The sequence below is a fragment of the Triturus cristatus genome, chromosome 1_2 (assembly GCF_964204655.1).
Source record: "Triturus cristatus chromosome 1_2, aTriCri1.1, whole genome shotgun sequence".
In the NCBI taxonomy this organism is placed as follows: domain Eukaryota; kingdom Metazoa; phylum Chordata; class Amphibia; order Caudata; family Salamandridae; genus Triturus; species Triturus cristatus.
Genome location: NC_140580.1, coordinates 973431516 through 973455642, shown reverse-complemented (window position 1 = coordinate 973455642; position 24127 = coordinate 973431516). Strand labels below are relative to the sequence as shown.

The following is a 24127-nucleotide window of genomic DNA, read 5'->3' as shown; positions in this document are numbered from 1 at the left end:
CAGAGTTGGTTCGGTGTCTCTAGAGGAGTGAATTATTTTATGATGTGCATTGTTTACAATGAAGGTATTATGAAGATAGAGGTGGCCAGGTGGCAGCTGAAGGAAAAGTATTGCAGTGAAAAAATACACTTCTTCAGTAAAGGGCCTATACCTCCTTGGACCCATTTGCACAACAGTGCAATACAAATAACCTTCATCTAAAGAGAAGGCAACAAGATGACCTCTCTGTTGTAACATTGAATGAGTTAACTGTTTCTGCTCATTAGAAAATGCTAAACATGTAGAGGGTTTATCTTAGTCATCTGCTTAGTTAATTTTTTTATCTACTAGGGCCTTCATGTTTTGATTCAGGGAACCAAGAATACAGCATTCACGAGCAGAATGCACATTCAAATGATGATGAAGAAATTTAACAACTTAAAAATATCAGTATTAAAGAAACATCTAGCATTAGATTAGGTGTAGGCAGCCAATACAGACATCACATGCTTAAAGGACTTTGAGCCCAGGCATGCACCGTTTTCTATAAAGTATTAAAAAACAAGTAATGGATGGAAGGCCTGACGTAATCTCAGCCACTGGTAATTGGTCTGCACCCCAGTCCATTGTTAATTTGCACCCCATGCCACCTCAGTTTGGTCTCCACCATATGCAAATCGGCCTTGACCCTGTTCCAATGAGAATAGTCCAACCTAGACTGCCAGGTCAGGTTCTTCCTGAAACAGAACACAAGCAACTCATGGTCGATTTCCCCTGAGTGGGGCTTGTTAGTCAGATGCAGCTGAGTTCCAGTGGCACAGTAAGCATGGGACCCACGTCTGGGCATACCAGTCACACTTAGGAAAAAGTGATGCATAATTAATCTCAACCTCTGGTAATTACTTGAGACCACATCCCAGACCACTGTTATTTTGCACACCTTGCCACCTGTTTGGACCAAGACATATGCAAATCAACCTTGACCCTGCTGGAGGTGCTTGGGTTCCGGTTCAGGGAGATCTTTGTTTGGCAGTTCAGGCTGGTCTATTGCTATTGTAGCAAGAGCAAGACTGATTTGCATATAGCTGGGTCCAAATTGAAGTGGCATGGTGGGCAAAAGAACTGTGCGTTGGAATGCTACCCCGAGCGACTGCCATGTTTTACTTATTGCAAGCATTCCTGGTGTAGGACTTCGCCCTTTTTGGCTAAAGTTCCCTAAACTTTTTGCTTTCCCCCTAGACCTTTTTTCTGACATTGTGTTGCCAACTTAGGTGCTTTGGACACTTAGCCACTGCTAAACAGTGTCAAAGGGCAAGTGCTCCCTTTATAAAGTATAATGGTAAATTGGTTGTCCATGATTGGTATGTTTGCCTTACTAGTAAAGTCCCTAGTAAAGTGCACTATGTGTGCCAGGGCTGGTAATGCAAATGCTACTAGTGGGCCTGCAGCACTAATTGTGCCACCCACACAAGTATCCTTAAAAAGGGAAGTCAGGCCTGCCATTGCAGTGCCTGCACACAGTTTGTTAAACTGCCATGTTGTTCTGACAAGTGCACCCACTTGCCAGACCTTACCCTTCCCTTTCTCTGCACACCAGACACCCCTATGGTAGGTCCAGGGTACCCCCTGGGCAGAGTGCAGTGCATGTGAAAGGTAGGACACGTACTAAGGTGTGTACCATGTCCTGACAGTGAATTAATCTCCATTTCGTTTTTCACTGTTGAAAGGCCATCTAGCCCATAGAATAGAATGGGAAGGCTGTGTAATATGTTTTCCAGCCTATCTTCCTAAAGGCTTAAGATGGAGAGGTGAAGTTTAGTGTGCCTGAACTCCCAATGTAATAACAAATCTTTTTATGAAGGTGGTTTTTGCATTGTGTGTTTATAAGCCACTCTTTTAGAAGTGGCTGAGCTTTTGTGCTCTAACATTTCTGTGTCTCTCTGCCTGGTTGTGGATTGACTGTTCGGATTTGAAAGCGATAGGATCTGAGGAATGTCTTGACCCAGGTGAGGAGGTGAGATAGCAACAGGCTGATCTGCAACTGGAGTGTAGGGGGAGGAGTAGCCCCTAGAGGTGTAGAGGCCTGGGTTGCTGCTATAAAACAATTGTCCCATCTCCTGCTGAGTGATTGAGAATCCAGACCCCCACTAATCAAAGGAAGAAGGTGTCACTGGCAGGGAGGCACCCAGAACTGGTTTGAACAGGGGTCAGTGCCCCCTGAACACAGACTTCAAAGCTATTGAGGGGTATAACTATGAGAGCTGACGCCCCTGAACTTTGGAGAATGGCTTGATCAAGATTGAAAAAGACTGGAGCTACTTTGTGGTCAAGAGGAACCTTTGCCAAGGAAGAAACAACGGAAGAGACTGAAGGAAAGGACTGACCATTGCTGTGTGTTTTGGGGTTGGCCTGCAGTTTGCTGTTTTAACCAAGGAAAGGCTAAACAGACTTTGTTGTGTGCTGAGTCCCCCTGCTTGAAAGGACTTTTCTGTGCTGTGTCCTGAAGTAACTTATCCCCAAGGGCCTGAGGTGAGCTGGCTCCCTGTTGCGGAAACTCAGGAACACAAAAGTTTCCAGGAGAGTCGCAGCTGCGCTGTGTGCGTGTACTTGTTGCAGCCTGAGACCCCCGTAAGGTGTGACCTGTGATCGTGGGCACCTGGAGTCCAAGCAAGGATCAGCGACGCTGTGTGTGTGTGCTTTTTGCAGCCGGAACCCTTTGTGAGGATTGTCCAGTTATCGTGTGCACCGGAATCCAAGTGAGTCTCATCGAAGCTGTGTGCGTGTGCTTTGTGCAGTGTGAGACCTTCGTGAGGATTGCCTTGTTATCGTGCACACCCGGAGTCCAAGTGAGTCTCATAGACGCTGTGTGCGTGTGCTTTGTGCAGCGTGAGACCTTCGTGACGATTGCCTTGTTAACGAGCACTCGGGGTTAAAGTGAGTCTCAGCGACGCTGTGCGTGTGATGTTCGTGCAGCCTGAGACCTTCGTGTGGAGTGCCCGTTGATCATGCACCCGAAGCTCGAGGAAGTCTCAGCGACCCTGTGTGCATGTGCCCTGTGGCAGCCTGAGATCTTCGTAGCAGTAGCGGGCCGGACCAGCAGCCCCGGAGGAGCTGAACTGCTGGCCCGAGCCCGTCGTTGCCAATTCACAAAGATTGCATCGGAGGCCCAAGTCGCTGGACGAGGAGAGGAGTGGGTTTGCGAGTCCAGGTAACGTCTGTCGACTGCTGGGGAGGGGTGCGGGCTTGTTGGGAGACGCTCTCAGCCTCTGTCTCGTTCCGGCAGCGCGAGCCTCTGCTTCGGCTCGCATCGCGGCCCGTATTGCCAATGGAGTAGCAGTACCGGGGCCGGAGTTGCACTTTTTGTTACACCATACCCGTGTTGGGGGTAACTGTTCAGAAAGGCTGACAGAGTCAGAAGGAGTGGCGGAGAGACCGCCTGCGGCACCGTGATCGGTGCCGGAGTGTATTACGCATTATCTCATTTCTGCATAAAGAAGTACCGGATTGTCGTATTATACATTGCATAAATTCTGCATAACTGAGTACCTGATTAGAGTATTACGCATTGCATTCTTCCTGGATAACGAACTACCTGGTGGTTGTATTACGCATTGCATTATTCTTACATTGCAAAGTACCCGATTGCTGTGTTACGCATTGCATTATTCTTACATTGCAAAGTGCCCGATTGCTGCGTTACGCATTGCATTATTTTTTACATTGCAAAGTGCCCGATTGTTGCATTACGCCTTGCACTATTGTTACATTGCAAAAGTGTCTGATTTTAGCATTACGAACTGCGTAACATGGTATTAGGATTACAGTGGAGTGTTTAGAAGCGCTCATTAATATCGCCAGAACTGATAAGGGCTGGCTGGCCTAACAACCAGCCAGGAGAAATAGTACCCATACTCATATGTTGGATTTATATTGTGTGGCCTTATCGTATATCTTTTTATATAAAATGTATACTAGTCTTTATAAAACTCGTGTGGAGTCTATTTGTGGTGTCATCATTGGGTTGCTATGAGCGTGGTTGCAAATACTTTACATATTTGCCTTGAAGATAAGCCTGGCTGCTTGTGCCAAGCTACCAAGGGGGTGAGCGGGAGCTATCAAAGAAGGTGACCTTCCTTTCCCTGACGTGGAAACGCGGGTCCCTATTTGGTCAAACGTACCTACCTCAGCCAACCAGGGATCCCGGGTCTAACACCTAGAATCACCTTTTGTGTGTTTGATGTAACACCCTTTTTCTACAGAAGCACAAAAAGGCCCTGAATACAACTACAGGGCTAATTCCGTTTCAGGTGCAAAGTCCTATTAGCTATTATTTGTCTGCACTACAAATGTGTAAGCTGCGCATGTGAAAATTGTACTCCGGACTGTTTTTTCACAAGTTTACAACAGGTCAACTTGGCAAAGAGCATTGAAACACATACAATGGAATCCTTATTTGTGCACAATGGAATATCTTTCTTTGTGCCCAATTCAGAATTTCACGTTATTCGATAACAAGTTCCTCCCCAGATTTGATCTACTGTTAACTCAGACATGAGCGCAGAAGCAAATAGCACATGTGCCAATAGAGCATGGGCAAATACATCCTGACTTGGAATCCTGTTCCAAGCACAAACAGGAGTTTGCACCTGAAATTAAATTACTTCCGTAGATGAAGTCAAGGCCAAAACACTCCAGTAGAATGCCATCTCCTATCTTTGCCATGAACTTATTGGAAGGTGATGTAACATAGGATTTACAGATGAGAGAACTGTTTCTTCATAAGGTGTCAATGAGACCACAAAATGACCACAAACGGTACAACTCTTTATATTCTTGCTAGCACTAGTTACTCTGATGATACGTTTTTCTACCTGCCATCTAACTTCTGGACAAATTCAGTACTGTGGGCTACGAATACTACTAACGTCTATTGGTCTATTTTACAATAATACTCGCGTCTAATTTCACCGCTGGCGGCTTGGGTGGGAGCTACACATAAGTGGGCGGCGGCAGAGGAGGAGACGTTGCGGGAGGAGGAGGTGAGAGGGGTCCGCAAACGCCACATATCAATGGAATGGGTCATGCTATTGTATCAGTTCAAGCAGCTATCCCTAGGTGCAGATCCAATAGACAGCCAACTCACACCGTCGGCGCTGCACGCGCAGTCACAGACCCCGCCCAACCAATCTCTCGACATTCCGCCCACATGATCTCATTACATACCCCAATATCGGTTATGCTAACGTAATTCTAGGTCGACCCCCAATAGGATAGGCACTCATGAGACACAGAGGTGCCTTACCCCTACGACGCTACAAACCCTCGCCGATGTCATTGGTTGTGCCTGTTCATGCCTCCCCACCCTAGTTTGGCCTTCGTTTTACCCTAGTTTCTGTGCCATATCTGGAACCTGAGACAACGGGGTATACACCTCATATCAAGTCTGTACGTGGGTTAAGTTCTCCGATGACGTATCACTGATATATGCAGTTGATGTGTACCACTATTGAATGTACAATCTGATATAACTATCTGAAAGATCTATATGATGTACAATGTGTCTAATGTAAAAATGTCAATAAAAATAAGTTTTAAAAAAAAAATACTCACGTCTAATTTTATCAAGGTTACAAGATCTTTCTTAGCGGCCTCGAAGATTGCATCAATTTGCCGGTTGACAGTAAAGTCTGGCATCCCAATATGACCTTCTGTGTAATGGAAAACTGCTGAGGGAGTTTCTGTCACCGTCACAGACTTCTTCGCTGTCAACTGAGGGGGGAAAAGCAAATGTTTAACAACATTTTCCTCCAATTGTGTTCTCTTATGAACCCTCAAGTTTTCCTCAAACAGTAAACATTATTAACTTTAACAGGAAATATTTGTTTTACGTTTGAAGTGATGTTTTAAACAAGGCAACAAATAATACAAAAAAATCCACAGAAACTTTTGATTGTCTTGCAATAAAATACATCTGGTCTGACACTTGACTATCCCACAACATTCATTCATCGATAACTGCCAAAGTAAGAAGACACAGAACCTGGGGAAAGTCTCTAAGAAATAAGTTGCATGGCTGTAATAATGGATTTGCAGCTTTACATCTGCAAAAGATGGATATTTTGAGATTTTTTTTTTTAAACACTAGTTTAAAACTTTTAAGCATGTATCATGGTTATGTTTGTATTGAAAGTCCCTCCAAAAATCAGCAGACTCTTCACAATGCCCAAACACTGATGCAATCTTCTGGATGTTTTGTCCTGATCTCTTTTTTGACTTCTTACAGCTCACAAGGGATTGCACTGTTACAGGCAAATAACTTTTTTGCATCGTGAACCGGCTATATACTCATATACTCTGCTTCCTCTCCTAAGGAGTCAGGGGTTACACTGGGGTTGCCGTAAATACATTCCTAAGCACTACTAAAGTAATTATGTTTGCGCGCCATCAACAAAGATGTCTTGTGGAAGAAGAAGCAGAACTTTAAGTTGTTGCTTTGAATACTTCTTGTAGGGGAATATTCCCTGAAAGAAAGACAGGGCCCCCTTAACTTTTGTAGAACATGCGCTCGGCCCATCTTGTAACATTCAACTAGTTTGCATGCAGCAGGATTATATACTGTACTACAAAGTTACATATAGGTACCATGTATGTTTAAAGTCCTTAGTGTCAAGTAAATAAGACATTAATGCCAGCCTACCACCAAGCCTTGCACTAACCCGCAGCGGGCAGCACTGCCACAGAGGAATGTCCTTCTTTATTTACAGTCAAGCTCTTTTTTGCTTGCAATGGTTCTCCAAAAAGTTTATTTTTTGTGAATGTTTAAGTTAATTTTTTTTTACTGCTTTTGGTAGCAAATGGGCACTTCTAAACTTTTTTTTAACTGATGTAATTTAGCGTAATCATCGTCCATCATGTCATTCCCAATGCAGACGTTCTACTTCCACATCAGATGTTGGTCTTGTACTACTTGCTGCTGAGTGCAGTGATGGTCAGGTGGGGTTTGTTTTCTTCTGCATCCTGCATTATCTCTTCTGAGGTTTCTCCAATTCCTGCAGCCCTTTTTCTTTTCTCTTCTGACCCTGGAGGGACCTCTCATAGATATTCCAAAGGAGTAGTGTCCCCTTGCAAAATATATAGGGCCTCATGTAGGTAAATAAATATTACCGCTTCTTAAATACCGAGCCGTACCGAATCGGTAAGTTACATGTAGGTAAAAAGTCGGTAACAATTACCGAATCGGTAACATTCGGTAATCAAGAATCGGAATTCACCGAATCGGTAAATACCGAGGTTGTATTTACCGAATCGGTAAATACCGATTCGGTATTTACGGAATCGGTAAATAAAATCACATGACTTGATGAAATAGCTAATCCTGTGCAACCACACCTCACTCAACCAGGAAGTGGCCACACCCAGGCAGGTGTACATAATTAGCAGACCCTGGAGAGGCTTGGAGTGCAGAGGAGAGGCAGGGAGCCAGTGCCTGTGCGAGCGGAAAAACTAACATCATGTCCAGCCAGAGGACACAGAGAGATGGAGGGGAAAGGAGGAGGAAGCTGAAATTCAGCCCCAAGGAACTCCAGGTGCTGGTGGAGGAGGTGGTGAAGCAGCACCAGAAGCTGTTTGGGAGGCAATCCCTGCAAGTGCCTGAGGCTGAAAAGCGCAACATTTGGCTGGCCATCCAGGCGCAGGTCAATGCTGTGGGAGTGACCCACAGGGACATAGAGGTCCTCAAAAAGCGCTGGTATGACCTGAGGATTGTAACCAAGAGGAAGATGGGCGACATCCAGAAGGAGGCCAGCCAGACTGGAGGTGGAACCAACAGGGCACCTGCCCTCACCGAACTGGAGGAGCTGGTGGGGGCCACAATCGAGCAAGAGAGCGTCGTGGGTCTTGGGGATGCCGACAGCTCTGCCAGAGCCGCCACACAACAAGGTAAGACGAAAGCACAGCAATGTAGCCCCCCCTACCCCTATCCCACATCCCCCATTGTGAAACGAGAATCCCACTCCAGTCCACATGTGTTAGTGCAGACAGGCAATGCATTCTGGGAGATGTAGTCAGGGAAACACCAACCATGAAGTAAATGGCACAGGGCAACAAGGCATGTCACACACATGAGGCACAAGGAGGCAAAGGACATTTTGGAATGTGAAATGATTTATTGTGATGCTTGCAATGCAGCCCTTCGGGGACACTGAGCCGATGTTGCATTTCTGTCCCCAGATGTGACATCACGCAGGACAGGGCATGCTGCAGGAGAGAGGGCACACCGGCCACAAAGATCACCTCTGGCCAGCACAAGTTCAGCCCAGGGAGCAGGGCCACGGGCAGCCGCACCACCAACACAGGCAGCCTCGCCTCACCCAGAGCCAGCATCACCTCACCCAGAGCCAGCATCACCTCACCCAGAGCAAGCATCACCTCACCCAGAGCCAGCATCGCCACTCATGTTTGAGTCACCGGCCACATCTCCGCTTGCAGGTGTGGGAATGAGGAGGCGTCCAGCAGCCAGGCTGCGAGCCTTAGACACCTCGTCTGACGACAGCAGGGGCCCTGAAGAACTCACCAGGCCCCAGGATGGGAGCCATGCCACTGTGCCCTACACCTCACAGGCAGCACAGACGGGAGCAAGAGGGCGCCGCAGGTCGCGTGTCCAGAGTCCACCAGCAACCATTGACAGCCATGGTGTCTTCTCGGGGCTCGAGGGCCAAATGTTAAAACAACAGCGCCTGCAAACAAAGGCAGTCATGTCAGTCCAGAGGCACATGCGGTTCATGAAAACTACATTAGTCAACATGGACAATAACATCAGCGCTATGGCAGCGGGCATTCGGGACATGTCCCAGTCAATCCAGCAGTTGTGCAGCAAATTAGATGCTGACATAGATGCACGGCGCCGGGAACGGCAGAGGAGGGACACTACCACCAGGGCACTCAACCGTCTGGCAACTGCCACTTCTCTACTCTGCCGGCGCTCTGTGTCGATGCAGGAGGGCCTGACACACTGCTGCAGCGACCTGTCTCGGGGGATGGTGCAGGTGACAAGTGCACTTGAGGTGCTATTAACCAGTCAGGCGTCGACAACTGCTGCAGGGGATGCTGCGGAGAGCATCGACACCAGCAGCAGGAGCAGCATCACACCCCCTGTTCCAGAAGGACGCAGGAGCAGCAGGCGGCTTGGGGTTGGCTCTAGTGAGGATGCACAAGCCGTGCCATCCAACACTGCAGCGCGTATGCGCAAACATTGATGCAGCCCTGCTTAGCCACTTCCCAATGGGTGACGTAACCCTGGACTTACTCATTGTATATATGCTATGTTGCCAGATTGGCTTGATCTTGTGTTCATGGCGTGGTGCCGCATTAAAACTACGTCATGACATACCACAACTGGCTGTGTCCCCTTACTTACTCAGAAATAGTTGCATGTGATCTCTGCTCGTCTCTCTCTCCCGTCTATTGCAGTTGGCACTCTAGCTGCGTTGCCCTCTGGCTGGCCTGACTCATCCTCGTTGTCCTCAAAATATGTTAGTTCCACATCTGTACCTTTCTTCGTGGCAAGGTTGTGCAGCATTGCACAAGTGGCAATGATCTTGCAGCAGTTGATGGGTGTGTACTGGCGGGCGCCTCCGCTCTTGTGGAAGCAGCGGAACCTGCTCTTCAGTAGTCCAAACGTGCGCTCCACCACATTGCGTGTTGTTTTATGTGCCACGTTGTATCGTCTCTCACTCTGGGTTGATGGGTGTAGGTAGGGAGTGAGGATGAATGACCGGCAGGCATATGCACTGTCGCCTAGGTGAGTAAAAGGGAAACATCAGTCACATGCCTCTATACACTATGATTTGCAGGTTTCAAGGGGCGTCACTGTTACTTACCTAGCAGGTATCCCTCTCCAAATTCTCCGGCACTCAGTCGTGTGTAGATCCCACTGTTCTGGAAGATGTAAGAGTCGTGGGTGCTCCCAGGAAACTTCGCTACAATATCAGTGATGATGTTCCCTGCATCACAGATCACCTGCACATTGATGGAGTGGGTGGACTTTCTGTTCCTGTAGATGTGCTCAGTGTCAGCTGGTGGGCAGATTGGGATGTGTGTGCCATCAATACAGCCAATGACATGGGGGAACTGTGCCATGTGATAAAAGTCTGTTTTGGTTTTCTGCAGTGCAGCCTGTGTGTTTGGGAAGCTGATGTAGTGGTGCATTCTCTGCATCATGGCATCCAGGAACTTCCTGAAGAAACGGGACAGGCAACTCTGGGATACACCACCCACCGCAGCTATCACCACCTGATAACTGCCGGATGCCAGTAGATGTAGGCAGCAGAGCACCTGCACATGTGGTGGTATGGCATGCGCCCTTCTTGTTGGCTGGTCCAGGAGTGGGTGCAGGTCCCTTATCAGGTCCATGATGGTTTGGGGGTGTAGCCTGTACCTTTCATGTATCTCTGCATCAGTCAGCTGGAAGAGTGTGATGCGCTGTCTGTAGATGCGTTCCTCCCGTCTCCAAATCCTCAGACCTGCTGCCTGTAGACGTAGGCGCCTTGCAATGACATACAGAGCGGCCATGTTGTCCACGCTGTTGCATTTTGGGATTGATTATATGCACTGTTGATGGTTACCACCTGCTTTCAATCCGTGTTAATTACCGACTCTTAATTACCGATTTTCATGGATTTCTTAATTACCGATTGTTCCTACATGTCATTTTCAGTTTTACCACTTCATATTTACCACTTCATATTTACCGATTCGTTAAATATGTATTCGGTAAAAATGAATCGGTATTTTAGGATTCGGTAATTATGATTCGGTATTTACCGCCTCATATTTACCGAAAAGTTGTTTTTGGACTCCTACATCTCACTTGTCTAAATACCGGTCGGTAATGGCATATTTACCGAAAATCGGCCGTTACCGACCGGTATTTGGCTACCTACATGAGGCCCATAGTGTGCAAAAATACTGTACATAAGAAATATAGAAAGAAAGAAGTCCCTCGAAGGCACAGATACCTAAAAAACAGAAGTGCTTAAAAATAAGGAACTTGGCTATGCAAAATAAAGAACATAATGAATAGAGTACTTGCCAGAAAAATGAAGTGCATATCTGTTTAGTACATTCATACACACTAATACAGAATGTAAAGTACTAATGCCAGAAAAGTACACCAGAAATAATGTACTAAACTTTGCAAATATATAAGGTGCATAAAAGTGCAATACTTACAAGATAGATAAAGTTCTTAGAAATACAGTACTTTCACATACACCCTAAAAAAGCTTAAAGTGCTAATGCCACCAAAATCCAGCAATACAACAATCTATTCATGAAAGGTAAACAAAACCTAAACATTCTAATTTCAATGTGTCTATTGTTAGCAGAACCTTGGAGAGGCTAGCTTTACAAACATTGATTTCTACAGACAATGTTTTTTCTAATAATAAAAAGGATGTTTTTCTAAAATTCTACATACTTAACTAGATGATCAAGGATTGTTTTCTACTTTTTACAGTAGACAATAAAATAGTAAAGTTTGGTATTTCACTTACTATTTGCAATAAATATTCCCTTCTTTGAATTTTTTTTTATATAGAAAATACATAAAGGGCCCGCTGTAATATGGACCTGTATTGCCAACTTTGTGTTCCAGTGACATTTACACATAATGGCATAAACCATATATGCAGATCCTCAACGAGTAACATGCTATTTGCCATTGTTGAAGAAGAAAAAGGGCATCATGACCCTTATGAGGAATGAGTGTCTCTAAAGAAAGACTTTCCTTGATACTCCTGTGAGAACCTCCTAAATGTTACCCTCCTACTGTAGATTGTGTGCCAAATCTCCCCAATTTTGAAGCCAGTTAGGATGACAGCGCTTCAGTAAAAAAGATGCAAAAAACTATATGACAAGATTCAATGGGGACAGAAGGTGCTTCAAATTTGACAGAATCACATATTTGTAGCACAGATCCAATGAAGTATCCACTTGACCCTTGACAATGCATAAATTCAATGACCTCATTCTTTTTTAGATACATTATGGCCGACTGAAGGTGCCCAGTACAAGAAAGAAAAAGGAATCACCCCTAAGGCTGTAGATTGTGTATGTATCCGCTCTCTTTAGAAAACTATCATTCAATGAACTAGTGAACAACTATTAACTAGGCAAAGAAATGGAAGCAGTGGTACTGGAAATGAATGGATTTTTCACAGAGCAATTTCTCTAAATATAAATTTGTGGCACCCTCTTGGAGGCTCATTGCGAGACTGCCAGAGGGTACATTAAAGAATTATGAAATTATAAGTGGCACACCAGATACAATTCAACAGTAAACAATTACAGTGATCTCTCCTCTGCACATGATACAAATTCAGTCTTCTTGCTCCGCTTTTGTATTCTTTCTAGAATTCATAGGATCCTTAAGCACTTGTCAGTAAATGGCAGGATGTTTCTGTGCAACTGCAGGTACAAGTTACAGCCTTTAGGGACTTGCTGAATTACCTACTGAACATAAGGTCCGATTCCTGCCAAATATATAGATTTTTGTTATACAGAACAGGAGTGGCGGAGGAGGGGGGTCAGGGCTACATTACACACCAGCAGTTTTAGAGCCAATAGGGACAAAGTGAAGCACAATCTCCTTATGCGGACGCCTGAAAAGCAGCCAGACATCAGGCTGCATTGGTTCAGTATACATTTGAAACACCATCTGATGTTTTCCTGGGTAATTCGGTCACAGGTTGCATGTAAACATGGAGCATAAGTGGGTATAGCAGTGACTCTTGTGGCAAGCCTTCCTGCTGAAAAAAGCAACCTCCTGAGCAGACAATTTGATCCCCGTCTTTAAAGAAGAAACTGATCCAACTTCTTCAAAGGTATGGCATTATCCACAGTGTCAAGGCAATTGGCAGATCAGTTAAATAAGAGCTGTCAGAGCTCCTCCTTCCTTGCACACAAGATCTTTAATCACAGCTGGTGCTACCTCATTCAGTGGGATCTTGATTCTTCCATATCCCATTTCAGATGGATCTCCAGAGATCTTGCTACTGCTTATAGACTCCAGATTCTTACTGATCAGAGGCAGGTATGGAATATAGTGATAAATTGTGGAGTCATCTATGGGAAGTGCAGTCTTTTTGTACAAAGGGTGCACAAATGCTAACTTCAACTGGGATGGAACTCCCCAGAAGCAAGGATACAATTTATAACATTAGTCAAGGTGGGCACCGGAACCAATATAACCATTGTATTCATATTGGTACTTTAGAATGGAGAGGCAGCAAACAGACTGCCTTACTTGAACCTTGATACCAAGTAATTCCCGTAAGTAGTGAGACTGTGGAAAAGATTCAGTTTCCTTAGTACTATAAAAATTGCATGCAGTAATGATATGCGAGGAGGGGCATTTTCCTTGAAACTGCAGAGAGTTCCCTAGGCAGTAAAGGAAAGTGTTTTCCCAATTATGATAGGGATCGGTTATTGGGTGGATTGGTTTGGGAATAATGAAAGGTGGACATGTTTTCTTTTTGTTGAATGTTTTCCCCAAAATTATATATAAATAAAACCCATGATGCTTTGAATGTGTTACTGCCTAACACTGGCTATTCAGTCATACTTAAACTTCAACAGTTTGTTACAATTTTGTGAACACAATTTACCTGATAATGAAACTAAGGCTGTGGAAACTAAGTAAAAGTGTGCACAACGAAACTAGTATTTAAACCATAATTGGTACTGTAAATTACAAATACACATTTACTGTAAAACCAGATAAGCACTGTATACCTTGTTAACCACAGGAATTGGAGAAACATCATCTGAACTAAGGCTAACTCTGGCTCTCTCATAGGCCATATCCAGGTCAGATTTCGTACCAATGGGGCTCCCTGGAAAAATAAATTAAATAACTATTAGCTTTAAAGAGAGAATACCTCAATAACACCTCAAACATAGTGCTCAATATAACTTACTGTTTCTCTCAAACCTTTGAATTAAACATAATTTTAAACATGCAAGATTAAAGAAGTTAATAAAAGAATATTGTGTTACCATATCAATATTTCCATAAGGAGATCAACAAACACTTCTCGAACCATATCCACAAATGTTTGCAGAACCAAGGTACACCTGTAGAGTTTGTAAATATTTGTAAAACAAGAATTTCCAGCAATAATTGCAAGTTGACCATAAGTTAGAAAGCTTTTGTCTAATTGTCCAGTCTTCTTTGAACATCCATAACTATGTTGTCATGGAGTTCACTCTTCAGATTTCTGTCCTGTAGAAGGAACGGAGTACTTCATATAAATTTTCAAAACTGTTGCACCCGCATTCATTCGGCTTCCAGACCACTGCTCCAGAATTTAGATTATTTCCTCTTAACTGAGGATGTACAGCTAATCTTGGTGAATTTTCTACATATATCGTGGAGGTAACTTCCCAAGTGGTGCATGAACGTCAATTCACAAAAAAAACGGGTGTATCGGAAGTGACATCACTTACCCTTTGATCTTGATGACATCACACATCACAAGAAATGAAATCACATCACTCTTGACCCTGATTTTGTGCAGGAAATCATGTCACATGAATATATCATTGATTACATCACAATAAGTGACATAGCTGAAGATTCATAATAATTTCATGATGAATGTAACAACATAGGCAAATGTCCATTTAGGCTAACACCTATATTGTAGTGCTGGCTTTATCTTTGGCTGTTCTAGGGCATAATACTTGCCCTGAATTGTAGTGAGCGAGCAAAGCGAGTAGGTAATAGCTTTTCTGAGGGCTTTCCCTCTCCTTAAAATTGTATAAAAGAAAGGAATCTAATAGCACATTTTAAAGCACTATTTTTCACAAAACACTGCTAAAATGCCAGAGGCTTTGAAATAACATTCATTAAATAGTCAATGTTATTTATTCAAAAATTACATTAAAATCCAACACTCCTCAGGAGTTGACCTCATTTTTTCCAAAATGCCCTATGGGTGTCTTCGTTTGTCAAACATTGTCGCCATTGTGGCAGGGCCTGAATTTCGTAATGGGTGTCCCACATGCCATGGGTGCTCTCCATTACCCCACTGCCAGAATTTTCAATTTATGCTGTCCATGTTCCATAGTTGATCATTATTTCACAAATTACCGCTTTATGCTAGGGTCAGAATTTTGTAATGGTTGGCACCTTCACATGTCAGGTTGTCCTCCTTTATGCCAGGAGTTCGCTCCAACATGCTAGTACTAGCATTTTGCCATGGGACTCCCATGGCAAGAATTTCCTCAAGTATGCCATGCCAGGCATTAATTACCTCTAGCGTGCCAGTGCTTTACAATGAGTGGCCATTATCTCAAGAATTAATTCTAGCACCAGTATTTTGTCACTGGTATCTGTCATGTTAAGAATTGCTCCAAGTATGTTAGTGCCAGTATTTTGCCATGGGTGTTTCTGTAAGACAAGCATTACCTTCAGCATGCCAGGGTCAATAAAAAACTCACAAACACAACATCACATTCTCTCTCACTCTCTTAATCTCACTCACTCATTGTCACTCACTCTGATTCACTCATACTTACTGACACTCAATCTCACTCACTACCAGTCACTGACTCTCACTCACGTTTTCACACACACACTTACACAGACACATGCTCACAAATATTCACACTCGCTCTCACATAAATACACTCACCAGCAAGCATGCATACAACAATCATTGAAAAACAGTTTTTTTACTAACTTAATCTGGCACCACTTATGGCTGTGCTCCATTTTTCTATTACACTGACAGTGAATATTAGAACATTATTCACTATTCGTACAATGAAAAAATAAGAGAAAACAAGGAGTGTGCAGCCACCCCTTTGCCACCTCTGAGGTCATGTGTCACAAAGGCTGTGCAAGGGGTTGCAAGGGGCAAGGCAGGGGTTGCAGCTGCAACCTCTGGCAACCCCTAAATGGTGTTCATGAAGTGGTGGTTTTATAGATGTAACATCTTTGGACAGTGAAGCATGCCTCCCCAAGGCTGCTTCAGGATGCAACCTGCTTAGCAGGTGATCTAGATGTGGTAAGCCAGGAAAATAAGATAATAGCTATCTGTATTATGCAATCTATTTGATCTTCTATTTGATGGAAGAAGTCAGCAAAACAAAAGAAAAACAGAGGGATTCCCAGTATCCCTCTGTGATGCTAGAGAGGGTATTAAGTGAGCTTGATTGGATTGTTTGGTAACATTTTAGCGCATGTGTTTGGTACTATAGCCATGTTGTGGAGCAACATAGACTGACTGGTAGCCCTGTAGGGCTTACATGGGAACCAGTGGGTAGAAAGTGTTTTGTTAGTGCGAGAACATCTTTCATCTAGGTATTTCAACCTAATTACAATATTATAAAATCCTGTTAAATTGGATGAAGTAGCCCCTGCTTCAAAGCCATTCTGAAGTTGTTCATAATCTTGGAAGAGAACATTTACTGCCTTTAAAATATTTCTTGATTAGGATATTATAAAGAGCAGAGGTATTATTTTGAACCATACATTGATATTTAGTGTGTAAAAAATGAACCATACAATTGTACAATTTCCAAAGCTGAATGTGTGATGAAAGTTTTAGGTTTGTCTGCTAGTAGGACATTTAAGGAATCAATTCTATTTCATTGGTTTAGTTTCACAGAAAAGAACTTACAACAGAATCGCTTCCAACCAAACATACCCCCCCTGCTCCCTTGGCGCCACCCCTGTTGAACGTATCCACAGTACCACATCTACATCAGCAAGGTCACTCACTACCTCTGAGCGTGTGTCCCTTATAGTGTTCCCCCCACTCACTGAAGGACCATCCACCAGTTGAGCAGCCACTGATCACGCAGCAGGGGGTGTCAGGTGTAGCAGCTTAAGGTATTTGGAGCATGTCAGTTAATTGAATTCCTGTGCCAGCAGCCATATGAAAGGGGCCCACATTTGAACAAGTTACTTATCTTCGGTAACGATATATCTGTAAGAAATATTAGTAGTGATAGATTCCTTACCTTAGAATTACCCCCAGGCGTCAGACTGGATCCGGAAGGTTTTCGTCAGCAGTACCCCTGCGCGTCGTATAGGCGTCGTCGTGCGGCTCCACGTACGTCGTTGGCGCCGAGATGACTTCGCTGGAGCTACTTAGACATGCCCACGCATGCTGACGTCAGTTCTGTACATGACTTTCCACACCAGGAACGCGGAGCCATGCAAGAAACTGACCACTGGTGCCATGAAACTAGGGCCCTGAAATCAGTTCTCAGAACGGGGAGGATCGGTGGGGCGGTAAGGAATCTATCACTACTAATGTTTCTTACAGATATATCGTTACCGATGGTAAGTAACTTGTGCATCTGAAAGAAACACGTAGTGATAGATTCCTTACCTTAGAATAGATAGCCCAGCAATACCAACCCCGGTGGTGGGTCTGCAAACCAAGATCACACCAGAAAATCCTGGAGAAAAGAACGGCCAAAGAAGCCATCTCTCCGGACTTGGCTGTCCAGGCAATAATGCTTGGTAAACGTGTGCAGCGAGGCCCACGTAGTTGCCTGACAGATGTCATGCAAGGGATCTCCCTGTCCCAAAGCAGTAGTGGCTGCCGTCACCCTGGTATAATGAGCGCGCAGCCCCACCGGAGACTCCTTTTTAGCCAAAGAATAACAAGCCTTTATGCACAGAACGACCCACCGAGAGATGGTCCGCTTGCGCACGGCCCGACCTTTCTTGGCACTCACATAGCCAACAAAGAGCTGGTCATCCACAAGGAACTGTTGTGTGCAGATCAGGTATAATGAGAGCGCACGTTTTGGGTCCAGACGGTGGCGCCTCTCTTCCTCTTTTGAGGGATGCGGAAGGAAGGTGGACAAAGTGATGGTCTGCCCGATATAAAAGGCAGTGACAACCTTTGGGAGAAAAGATGGACGAGTTCTTAGAACCACTTTGTCCGGATGGACAGAGAGAAAAGGAGGTTTAGAATAAAAGAGCCTGGAGCTCACTCACTCTTCTGGCAGAGGTTATGGCCACCAGGAAAGCTGTCTTTAAAGTGAGAAGACGAAGAGGACAGTTGTGAAGTGGCTTAAAGGAAGCACACATCAGATATGTCAGAACCAGGTTCAAGTCCCACTGAGGCATTATGAATAGAACAGGAAGGAAAAGATGAGTATGCCTTTCAAGAATCTATTTACAACAGGGGACTTGAAAAGGGAAGGCTGATCTGGAAGACGTACAAAGGCTGAAATGGCCGAGAGATAGCCCTTGATAGTGCCCAGAGTAGATCCCTACTGGGCCAAAGAAAGGAGGAATAGAAGGACTTCTGAAAGGGGGGCAGAAAGGGGATCCACAGCCTTTGCTGTGCACCATGCCACAAACTTATTCCACCTGCAGGCGTATACCGTCTTAGTGGAGGGGCACCTGGCTGACAAGATTACATCACAAACTTCGGGAGGCAGGTCAAAAGACGTCAACTGCTGCTGCTCAAACTCCACGCAAGGAGGTGGAGGCGGGACAGGTTCAGGTGGAAGACCGCCCCCTGTTGCTGCGACAGAAGATCCTCCCGAAGAGGCAGTCGGAACGGGGAATCGATAGCCATGCTGAGTAGCTCGGGATACCATACTATTCGAGCCCAGTCCGGAGCCACAAGAATGACTTGGGCCCGGTCGCGCTTGATCTTCTTCAGCACTCTGAGCAGAAGTGGTATAGGCGGAAAGGCGTATAGTAGACCGCAACTCCACTCGCGACGAAAAGCGTCGCCTAGCGAGTGCCGCCTTGAAAATTCGAGCGTGCAGAACTGATGACATTGCGCGTTCTCTCTGGTGGCGAATAGATCTTACCAAGGCTCTCCCCACTGCAGAAAGAGACCTTGCGCCACGTCCGAGTGCAGACGCCATTCGTGATCCATCATGCACCAGCGGCTGAGTTCATCCGCCCTGAGGTTCAGAGAACCTGCCAGGTGTTGAACCACCAGGGAAATGCCCTGATGTTCCAGCCATGTCCAGAGACGCAGAGCCTCCTGACATAGGGTCCACGACCCCACCCGCCCTGTTTGTTGCAGTAGCACATGGCGGTGGTGTTGTCTGTGAACACCTGCACTACTCTCCCCTTGACAGAGGGAAGGAATGCCTTCAGTGCAAGTAGGATCGCCCGAAGTTCCAGAAGGTTAATATGGAGCCGGGACTCCGCCAGAGACCAGAGTCCTCTGATCTCCGCCTCTCCCATGTGGCCGCCCCATCCCAGAAGGGACGGGTCCGTCACCACTGTGTGTTCCAGTTGGGGAAGGGAGAGGGATCTGCCAATGAACCACTGCAATTGTTGTGCAGTGCCCTCGGAGATCTGGACTTGTTCGGACAGGTTGCCCTAATGCTGTGCCCACTGGAACTTCAGGTCCCACTGCAGAGCCCACATGTGCCATCTGGCATGATCCACCAACAGGATGCAGGAGGCCATCAGGCCCAGTAGCTGGAGAGTCATCCTGACCGAAACCTGGGATAGAGGATGAAAGATCGGAATCATAGCCTGAATATCCCGGACTCGCTGTTCGGGAGGATAAACCAGACACTGCGCTGAAACCAGAACCGTGCCGAATCCAGAACCGCTCCAATGAAGAGGAGTTTCTGAGAGGGAATCAGGTGTGGCTTTGGCACGTTGATGGAGAACCTTAGCAAATGCAGGAGGTCGGCCGTAGTCTGGAGGTGGGAGATGACTGCCTGGGGCGAGCCTATCTTCAACAACCAGTCGTCGAGAAAGGGGAAGACCGGAACCCCTGATCTGCGCAGATGAGCTGCGACCACCACCATCACTTTCGTGAACACCCGAGGGGCGCTGGTAAGGCCAAAGGGGAGCACGGTGAACTGAAAGTGCTCGTGGCCTACCGTGAACCGCAGGTAACTCCGGTGGGCCGGCAGGACGGGGATATGAAAGTAAGCATTCTGCAAGTCCAACACTACCATCCAGTCTTGAGGGTCTAGGCCAGACAACACTTGAGCAAGTGTGAGCATCTTGAACTTCTCCTTCCGGGGGAAGCGATTGACGTTCCGAAGGTCTAAGATAGGACGCAGGCCCTTGTCCTTCTTGGGGACCAGAAAGTAGTGGGAATAACAACCACAACCTACTTCTGGCCCAGGAACACGCTCGATGGCCCCCCTGGCCAAGAGGGCCGTGACTTCCTGTTGAAGAAGCACAAGATGGTCCCCTGACATGCGGTGGTACTGAGGTGGCATGGCTGGAGGGGAAGGCTCGAAGAGGAGGGAGAAGTCCCTTCGGACAATCTGCAGCACCCACTTGTCCGATGTGATGTTGCGCCAGTGGGGGAGATGATGGCGAATCCTGCCGCCCACTGGCATTTGATGAACCTGAACGGTCGGACTAGGAAGGCTTTGCAGTGGACACTGCGGGTGGAGATGGACTGGCCTGCCCGCTGGCCCCCAGAACCGCCTCGACAGTTCCCAAGTCCGCGGCTGGCCGAGGATGATGCTGCGCAGGCCTGTGGCTCTGGAACAAATGTGTTGGGGCACCCCTTCCGTGGCCACGAAAGGAGCGAAAAGCGGAAGGCAGAGGAGGGCGAGTTGCCGTCATGCCCATGGACTTGGCAGTAGCCTGTGAGTCCTTAAAGCGCTCAACGCACAATCCGCTTTATTGCCAAAAAGGCGAATGCCATCAAAGTGTTCTGGACATCCCCTGAGAAGCCAGTTGTTCTCAGCCAGGCGTGGCGCCGAAGCGCCACCATCATGGAAATCGCCCTGACCAGCGAATCGGCAGTATCGAGCCCACAACGAATAGTGAACTTCGCTGTGTCTCCCCCAGTACTGTCTGTGCCTCCTCCGGAGAATTGGGCAGCACCTGCGCAACCGTATCCCACAGGTTCTTGGATTTCCTATCCGGAGGTGCGGAAGGGGAACGCGCTCTGGGACGCAGAGGCTTGGACAACTACGCGCTCAGGAGTGGGGTGTTGGGGGAGAGAGTGGGGTGTTGGGAGAGAAAGAGGGGGTCGCCCGGAGTGGGGCGATGGCATCAGGCCACGTTCCTGTCCACAGGTGCCCCTGTGTTGGGCCTGGACTAAGTGCCCAAAAGGACGTCAGAAAGTGCGTCATTAAATAGCAGCAAGGGTTCCAAAGAGTTCACCACCGGCTGAAGCACTTCTGTCAGGAGGTTAGTCCTGACGGCCACTGTAGGGAGTTCGAGGTGGAGGGCCTCGGCTGCCCTACGTAATACCACTGTGTAACTGGCTCCCTTCTCCATAGCCACGGTAGGAGGAGACAGCATGCCACGGTCAGGTAAGGTGTCAAGACCACTGGCATCCCCCAAACCTCTGTCCAGTCTGGATCATAATCACACTGTTGTGTGAGAGGGTCCTCAGACCCCTCCCAGTCCTCCCCTTCCTCCGAAGACTGTGAAACAGGCTGAAAATAAGGAGGACGGACATAGGGAAAAAAGGGCCCCATCAGCGTCGGAATCGGCGTTGAGCGACACCGATCCGGCACCGTGTTCGGTTCAGGGCTGAAACTGGGGTCAACGTCGTGCCGAGGAGCAGGCGACATTGGAGGTGGTGCCGGTGGGGTCGACGTCGATGGAGGTGTTATCAGTTCAACTGGCGCCGACCGGGGTCTGATCCCCGAGGGTCCTGCGGCACCGGGGCTGGAGCCGCCGGTGACGCCGTGGCCGGAGCTGCTGGCGATGGAAAGACAGGACCTCCAGTCGGCCCGTGGGGCCCGTAGACGCAGCAGCGGGCCAGACGGCCCAAAGAGTCAGGTCATGGCAGCAAGAAACTCTTGCACGTGAGCAGGCGTCGCCGATGGATCCGGAAAGGGTGGGTAGGCCGGCGGCGATGTCGCAGGCTCTGCCCACACCCTCAGCCGCAACGGGCGAGGGGAAGTGGAGGAGCGACGACGCTTCTTCGACTTCTTTTTGGAATCCTTCGACTTACCTGACCCGAGTGCGAAGACTTCGATCCAGAGGGACGATGGTGACGGCTCCGCGACCAGTCCCTCGACCTCCCACGGGACCTTGAGCGGCGCGGAGCAGACTGCCGGACTTCCAGCAACTTTCGGGACCGCTCCTGCAAAGTCTTTGGCGCCATGGCCTGGCAGTCTGGGCACGACTTGGGAGTCGTAGTCGTGCCCCAGGCAGTAGAGACACCCGCGTTGTGGGTCCGTCACCGACATCATGCGGCGACAGTCCCCACAGTTCTTAAAGCCGGGCATCCCTACGACACCAGGAGTTGATCGACTCGAAGAAAATTAAACAAAAGGCCTTGAAAAACTCAGTCAAAAACAGACTTGGCGTACTTGCTCTTCCCGGATCTGCGCTTGCTGGCGCGGAAAAAGAAGGAACTGACATCAGCGCGCGTGGGCACGCCTAAGTAGCTCCAGCGACGTCATCTCGGCGCCGACGACACCAACGCCGCACGATGACGCCTACCGATGTGCAGGGGTACTGCTGACGAAAACTTCCCGGATCCAGTCTGACGCCTGGGGGTAATTCTAAGGTAAGGAATCTATCACCACGTGTTTCTTTCAGATTCAACAGTTAACATCAGCCACTCCAAACCCAAGATATGACATAGCCAATATAACCATGATGTATAGTCTGCAAGTTTATCTGAATCCCATAATGAGAGGATTGCCTGGTGTGCTATGCCCAATGCCAAAGATATTTGTTTGCCCATTCGTGATGTTAGTGGGTTCGTCAGAGGGTTAGACAACCATAGGAGTGTGTAAGCGGGGGAGCGTAGTATTAAAGGTGGTGTCTATGTCCTTAAGGATCTTTTCCCAAAAATGAGTCAGTTTGGGGCCGTCCCATAGTATCTGTTCCAATATGCTAGTGGCTCCACATGACCTCCAGCGGTCCTTTCTACGCTCTGGACACCATTTCTGCATCCTGGCAGGTGTCCAATAAGTAACAATCTTTACTTCTGATTCGGTTCTCGCCACGTTATGTGCCGTGCTCAATAAAATATGTACTCCCATTCTGTGAGAGTGTTCTCTCTAACTCTCCTTCCCGGCGTGCTTGGCTGGCGCTCTCAAGTTGGGGAGAGGGCTAACCCAGACTGGTGCTCTTAGGTTGGGGACAGTCCTGATCCAGGCAGGAGTTCAGATCGAAGACCAAGTGGGTACCTTTTAGCAGAAGCCATTTCTCGAACTGCGCCAACGGACGGTGGGAGTAAGGTTTGACAGAAGGGTGGATCACACAGTGTTGAATCTGCATGTATGGCATAGGATTGCATCCAGAAGGTTAGCGTCTTTTTTCAGTATGTCGAAAGTAATGACCCCTCGGTATCAAAGAGGTTGCCAATCCGTTGGCAGTGCACAGTTTTGGCAGCACTCAAAGTGGTCATTGTGCAGGCTTGGAGTAAAATCTGAGATTGCAAAGAGGAGAGTCAAGAGTGAAGGGTGGGTTGTCAGGTCATTGCGCTACGCCACTCTATGCCATACTGCTAATGTGACATGTGATCAATGAAGAGTATAGTCCCTATGCCCGGTTCCGTCGGAGTATCTTTCATATGTGAATGCCTGCTATAGCCTGGTCCATAAAGCACAAGTGTTTTTTGGATTCTGAGCACCCCTATTCTACAAGAAAGCAAAGCCTCATGGATTGATAAGAGCTTGTGACATTGGGTACCCCCAAACACCCTCTGATGGGGGGGCTGTATGTGAGGTGCGCGCGTGAGGTGTCTTTTCCTATTGATCTCCAGCTGTATAGTTCTGAGTGTGTTTGGGGTGTGGTATTATGGGTAGGACTTGAAAAGTATAGATAATTTTGGGGAGGATAGTCATTTTAATCACCACTTTGCAGCCCATCCACAAAAGACAAAGTTAGTGCCATGACTGTAACTCACTTTTCACTTGCCTAACAACTCAGTATAGTTAACCTACACTGTTTTAGATGCCGAAGGAGTGGGGCACATCCCCATATACGGGAGGGGATCTGCAGATCAGGCAATCTGGTCTTCAACAGGTCCCGGTGAGGTGGGGCCATTGTAAGGTTCATTATGTGGGACTTTAGGAGGTTAACCTTGACCCCAGAGCCTTCCCCAAAAAGCATCGGTTCCTGAACTAGTCCTGGGAGGGGTAAAAGGGGATCCACGAGGGCAATTATGACATCATCAGCGTAACTAAATGCTAATAGTATCTGATA

At 47.0% G+C, this 24127-nt stretch overlaps 1 protein-coding gene across 2 annotated transcripts in view; it reads right to left on the bottom strand.

The window, feature by feature from the left end:
• PNPLA7 (patatin like domain 7, lysophospholipase) overlaps positions 1-24127 on the bottom strand; it is a 1876659-nt gene that overhangs the window by 1441927 nt on the left and 410605 nt on the right. For both annotated transcript variants that reach the window (XM_085610534.1, XM_085610541.1), the window contains exons 14-15: positions 13771-13871; positions 5590-5748 (exon numbers count right to left, since the gene is read on the bottom strand). In XM_085610534.1, coding sequence (XP_085466660.1) covers positions 5590-5748; positions 13771-13871 — 260 coding nt within the window. The remainder of the gene's footprint in view (positions 1-5589; positions 5749-13770; positions 13872-24127) is intronic.